This window comes from Magallana gigas, chromosome 2 (genome assembly GCF_963853765.1).
Source record: "Magallana gigas chromosome 2, xbMagGiga1.1, whole genome shotgun sequence".
Lineage (NCBI taxonomy): Eukaryota > Metazoa > Mollusca > Bivalvia > Ostreida > Ostreidae > Magallana > Magallana gigas.
In genome coordinates this window covers 4,178,047-4,183,728 of record NC_088854.1, presented here as the reverse complement: position 1 = coordinate 4,183,728, position 5,682 = coordinate 4,178,047, and the positions used below count along the sequence as shown (strand labels likewise).

The 5,682-nt window shown below is 32.2% G+C and overlaps 1 protein-coding gene across 1 annotated transcript; it reads left to right on the top strand.

Annotated features, from left to right (window-relative positions):
- The first annotated feature begins 948 nt into the window (after positions 1-948).
- LOC105330842 (POTE ankyrin domain family member A) lies at positions 949-2,391 on the top strand. The gene is made up of 4 exons (XM_011432766.4): positions 949-1,182; positions 1,289-1,390; positions 1,496-1,702; positions 1,807-2,391. The coding sequence occupies exons 1-4, from the start codon at positions 963-965 to the stop codon at positions 1,968-1,970; spliced, it is 693 nt and encodes a 230-aa protein (XP_011431068.3). The 5' UTR covers positions 949-962; the 3' UTR covers positions 1,971-2,391.
- Positions 2,392-5,682: the final 3,291 nt, after the last annotated feature.

Sequence of the window (5,682 nt, the reverse complement as noted above, 5' to 3'; positions counted from 1 at the left end):
TTTATCGACGTGTTTTTCGATTTCTTACCTCGTTTAAGAAATTGATCATACATAGAGCATGCCCATCCATATCAAATAACTGAAAGACAAAACACTATATGTGGGTGATGAAGATATATTGTTACAGTTGTAAGGAATGTTGACGAAAGGGAATTGAATCCATCACATTTATCATAAAAATTTGTTGGTAGGGTACTATTAATGTCTTTTTGAAAAATATCTATATATGCATGAGATAAAAGAAAACTTGGAAATCCAAATCCAAAATTTAAGACCATTCATAAATGCTATTAAAATACAGGCTTTTCCTACTTAAAGAACTGAAAATGCAAAACGAACGAGTTAATGGTTATTGCATACTTGTATAAGTAAAAGTGTATTCCGATTCAAATTGAAATCAAATGGGTTTTTTAAGATTATAATATTCCTAAAATCACCAAATTGAATTGGAAAAGTACTAATTTACTTCGGTTTTTTAAATACATTTCTTTATTTAAAAAAGTTCTAGTAGGGTAAAAATCTATTACCTTTAAACAGTAATTCTAAGAAACGAGAGACGGAAATCTAGCTAACGTAATATGCACTTTGCCTGACCTAAATGCACACTTTTTTCAAGGTCTTGGGGAGAAAATTTCCTAAAAGTTCTTGACGTTTACAAAACATTTCATTTTTCTATTTCTTCAAAGGTACGTGAGATACATTTTATCTTTTAATCATCAAAGCTTATTGTCTCTGCATGTCGAGATAATTATTCACAAAAACCATAACTTGTCAAAATATGAGCTATTGATGATTAAAAAATTAGAGATAATTAATTTGTATTATTACAGTGTAACCGCAACAGACAAATGCTCATATTTTAATAGATTTCGTCTTAACCAATGAAAATTAAGAAGCAATGCATACATTAACTCTGCATGTATATAAGGGAGAGTAGTTAACATTTCAGTATCGTTTACCTAATGCAAACGACAGCAACCATTCAAAATAAGATGGAAAATTCAAGCGTGTCGGTTGACCAAGTCATGCTTCGTGTTGTAGAAAGTGGTGACACCAAAACACTTTTGAAACTTGTGAACTGCGGAAAAACTTCCAATATATCTGATATGAATGGGGATCCTCTTCTGTTCATGCCCATTGTGAATGGAAATATAGAAATGCTTGACACCATACTTACATACGGTAGGAAAAGTACAGATCTGTTTGATTCTTATCATGTATCTTTGAGAAAACAAACTTTCTCTGAAAATCATTATTGCAATCCTCTCATTTTATTATTATGTTTTAGGCGACTGCAATTTGGAGTTGTCTAATTTTGAAGAGAGGACAGCGTTGATGCTTGCTGTAGAAATGGACGACATCAGAATGGTCAGACATCTAATCAAAGCAGGTCAGATTGGAAAACGATTTTTATGTATTTTTAGATTTACGTGATTATGGAATGATTAAAAAAATGATTTGATAGAAACTTACGTCTGAAACTTACTTCTTGTAGGAGCAAATGTCAATGCTACAGACAACTTGGGTAAAACTCCACTTCTGCTCGCTTTGGAGGACGGTAAATTTGAAATTGCCGAGTACCTGATCAAGCACGGAAGTGATGTGAACAGCGTGGATGATTTAGGTCAGTCTGCTCTGCTTCACATCACTAGGGGAGAGAGGCGGGACTGTGCCAGAATTATTCGGATACTGCTCCAATGTGGTGAGTATCTAATAGATATTCCATCTCCAGTTTTGTCATTTCTTTTTCCAATACAATGTTAACTCTTATAGAAATGAATTAATTATTGTATATAATAATTTTAGATTACAAAATAAAAGAAAAGATAGATGAAATATCCCGGGAAGAGATTGTTACCTATCAAAAACAACAAGAAAGGAAAATTCCCACACTTGTGAGGAAAATTAGCTTGAAAATGAAACGTCTTCCAAGCTTTCGTCAGTCTATTAGGATAACCAAGTACTCATGAGCGTCTCCAGGACTTTGTGTAGACAAATATCTCCGTACCGTTTGGAGATAAACTGTGCAATGACCTTTCAAGGTCACCTGTACCTGTCCATACACGCCTACCTTGTTTTTTTGTTTTCGATAACAAGGGTGAGCAGTGACAACTACAGTGTCTCAAAGATCTTCACCAGACAGTCTTGCTTTGGCATAGGCCCAGTAATAGTTCGAGCCCGTGATAGTTCGAAAGGACTGCTACGAATGCGGAAGTCCGTGTACGTAAAAAGAGACATTACCAAAGAATGGACGATTGTGACAAATGCTTTACATCAAACGATTGCATTTGATGAATATGAGAATTACAATGTAAAACAAACTCTGCAAGTGCTGTGCAAATACCATTATAAATTGTTGTACTTTTAAGGTATCAGTGTATTTTTTGGCTGTATTCTAAATAAAAAATATTTCAAAGCATGATTATTTTGGATTTTTTGTATTCACAACGGTATTATGTTAGTACGAACAAACAAATAAGCATACATAATCTACACACTACTATAGAAGACGAATTGCACTATGGAAAAGTTGAATAAAAAAGCAAGTCAAGTATATTTGATAAACTACTGGGACTTTAAATCATAGTAAATGATGCATTAAATATTTGTGTAGAAAACTAAATCGTGGTTTGAAATGTCTGGAAAAAACCCTTGGCATCTACGTGAGGGTTTACTGAAAATCAATAAACGGACTTTCTTTGCAGAAAAGCAATTAATGCCATATAAGTCAGGTGACATTTAATGATGAATTTGAACCTACCAATGTCTCAGAATATCATTGCAAATCATGTCAGCAACAAATGTGTATTCGAAATCTATGGTAGAATACTTTTTTTTATAAATCGAAGTTCAAAGTACAAAGTTCTACGTTAAGAACGAATAATTTCCTTTCAGTGAAACCTATAACTAATTGATTTCTAAAACGATATTAATGCAAGTTATTAATATTTGTGATATTGGTTGAAGAAATGGAGATGAAGTGATGAATAGGATTTAGAACAATATGCATTCTTACACGTACGCCCCCTCAAACTAATACTAACATGGAAATATGCAAATAGCAAATATAATTTGGCGTCAGGGCAACATTGAGAAACAAATGGTAATATTTTTTTACCCAGTGGGTCTCTGTTCAGCGTTGAAATTATGAGGTAATGTAAACATTCAGTACATTATCTACGCACCTTTGTCGTACATAGTATCTTGTAATGCAAACCTCCCCTATGGAATATAAGCGTGTATTTGTAATGTGCATTGTTCGCCCATTTTGCATGTGCCTTGACAATTTGCGTATCGTTTTTGATTAGCAACGGTTGTGGATGTGAGTGTCAAAGTTTTCTCTTCGAATTATGGATATTTCTTTTAAGGTACTGAAATATTCTTTGAAAAGCTGATATTAAAGAATAAAAAATCATTTCGTTTTTTCTTCTTTTTCCGGACATATTAACATTTCAAGTATTGACGATTTGTCTACAAAATCATATAATGAGAATTAGAATACTTGTTATCGTTCATACATCTCACAATTTGTAAGGCTTTTTGTTTCAGTAAAGTACACAAACAAATCCATGCGAATCATATAAAAGTGTCAACGCTCGCGATTGTAATTAATCTTGGATAATCTTGCTTATCTACTGAAATAGAGAAGACAGGAGGGTTTTCCTAAATATATCTGAAAGTCCCTTGTCTTGTGAACCTGCTGTAGAAGTGAGTCACATTCAATTATCATTTTGCTGTTAAAAGCGTGCTTCGTGATCGACCTTTCATGAAAATAAGAGCAGTTATTATTTACAATGAATGAACCTGTCGGTGAATCAAATGTCCACGGGCCAAAATCAGGTTTTCAAAAATTAAACTTGTTATTCATGCATACATCAATCTGCATATGCATTTACATTAAACAACGTTTGATATTTAATGAAAACCTGTCGCTTAGAACAGGTGGGTTTATTTTTATGATACGTTTTTGTCCTATGGTCCTTAGTAATCAAAAAATGACACTAACTAATTCAAAAAATTAATAATTTTTTCTAATTATTATAATAAAGGTCGAAACTTATTAACAACAAATATCGATTCTGAAAATGAAATATAAAAATGTTGTGTTTGAAGTTAGTAGAGAAGTGTGGCTCTGAGGGGTGGTATATATGGTCACAATGTGGATGGCAAATCAAATTTCCTACATTTCACATTTCTACCGATATTACAAACTTTTTTGTAGTGTTCACTTATAGTCTAAAGGCCTAATTTTACTTCAAAAGGTGGTTACTGGATTTTGCATAATTGCAGGGAAAGACATCAATTATGATATGTTTAAGGGGCAGCATAGCACGGCGCTCGCACGAAGGTGAACACAATAGTGAATATAAGATTGAGTCACTTTAGGGATTGTGGTGGCTTTTTCAATTTGTTATAAGTACAAATGTTTGTATGTAATTTATATGTGCCATACTTATTTTGATAATATGGTAAAAGTAAAACTCTGAGAGCCAACGTTGATTTCGTAGAGAAAATATACGAACTACGTTATAGATACAGAATTTAGCACGTCGTGTATTTTATGAGCTGTGTATACTAATAGTATGACAAGAAATCTTCTTGTTCTTTTTGCAATCGTAACTACTTGACGAGCAATAGTTCTCTTTTGTCAGTACTTCAACAAAAAGGTTGAACTCACATACAAAATTGTACAGTTTTGAACATCTTAAATTATATAATAAAGAATTCAAAATGTCAACATTTGACGAAATTAAAGTTAAATACATTCTAGAGAGTTCTCTATAAAATGAAAAAACAGCATTCATCATGTCAATTGTAACATTTAGGCATGTAACGTAATATACTCTTTGTCGAAAGTATTTACTGGATAGGTCAGTCTTATTAGTTAAAAGCTTGTAATATGTTGGTCAGAATGTTTTAAAAAATAAAATGGGTTTTTTTTCTCAGTCAAAACATCTAGTTGATATCTATTGACAGTGTAACCGGTTTGATCACCATTTAATATTGAAAAAAAAATATATATCAATTTGTATCTATGAACAACACATGTAAAATACATGAAAGTTAAAAAAACACTATCGATATTAAAGCTGAAATTTTCCTTAAGAATTGTGAATGTTTAATTGAAAAGCCAACAACATGTGTCTGTATTGTAAACATAAATGAATGTATACCTCCTCGCAATATAGGTTATACATTAGCCTTCTTTTCTATATTTATTGTACTTAAGTATCATCAAATGTTTTCAAATTGGGATGATCTGATATTAAAAAAATCTAGCAGAATTAGAAATACCTTTAAATACATAGCAACAAAAATGTTAGTTAACTATTCCCAGGAACTCTACCAAGATATTCGATATTCCCGCTTGTTAGAAATACCGTCTTCTGTAACGCTCAATGAACCCGATTTACAATAGAGTTTGTGACTTCTTATACCCTTTAAAATAATAGGTACATTACTTTCAGTCGATGTTTATGAATGACTATGCCAGTCTTACCTTTTATCAAAAGGTCTAGAAACATTATTGACTAATAGTACTTGAAATAATACAGTAGTTAGTTTTAGTTACTTTCTATCAATGTTTGTGAGTGATTTTGACAGTCATTATGTATAAAACATTTCAATCAAAAGGTCACTTTCCGATTACCCGATGCCTCTTACAATGGCTGTTGAAAAAGA

What these genes read in the sequence shown, in the direction of transcription:
- LOC105330842 (XM_011432766.4), top strand. Translation starts at nt 963, where the DNA reads ATGCAAACGACAGCAACCATTCAAAATAAGATGGAAAATTCAAGCGTG. An exon ending in TGACACCATACTTACATACG is followed by an intron (nt 1,183 to 1,288) that starts GTAGGAAAAGTA and finishes ATTATGTTTTAG; the next exon opens with GCGACTGCAATTTGGAGTTG. An exon ending in TCGGATACTGCTCCAATGTG is followed by an intron (nt 1,703 to 1,806) that starts GTGAGTATCTAA and finishes TAATAATTTTAG; the next exon opens with ATTACAAAATAAAAGAAAAG.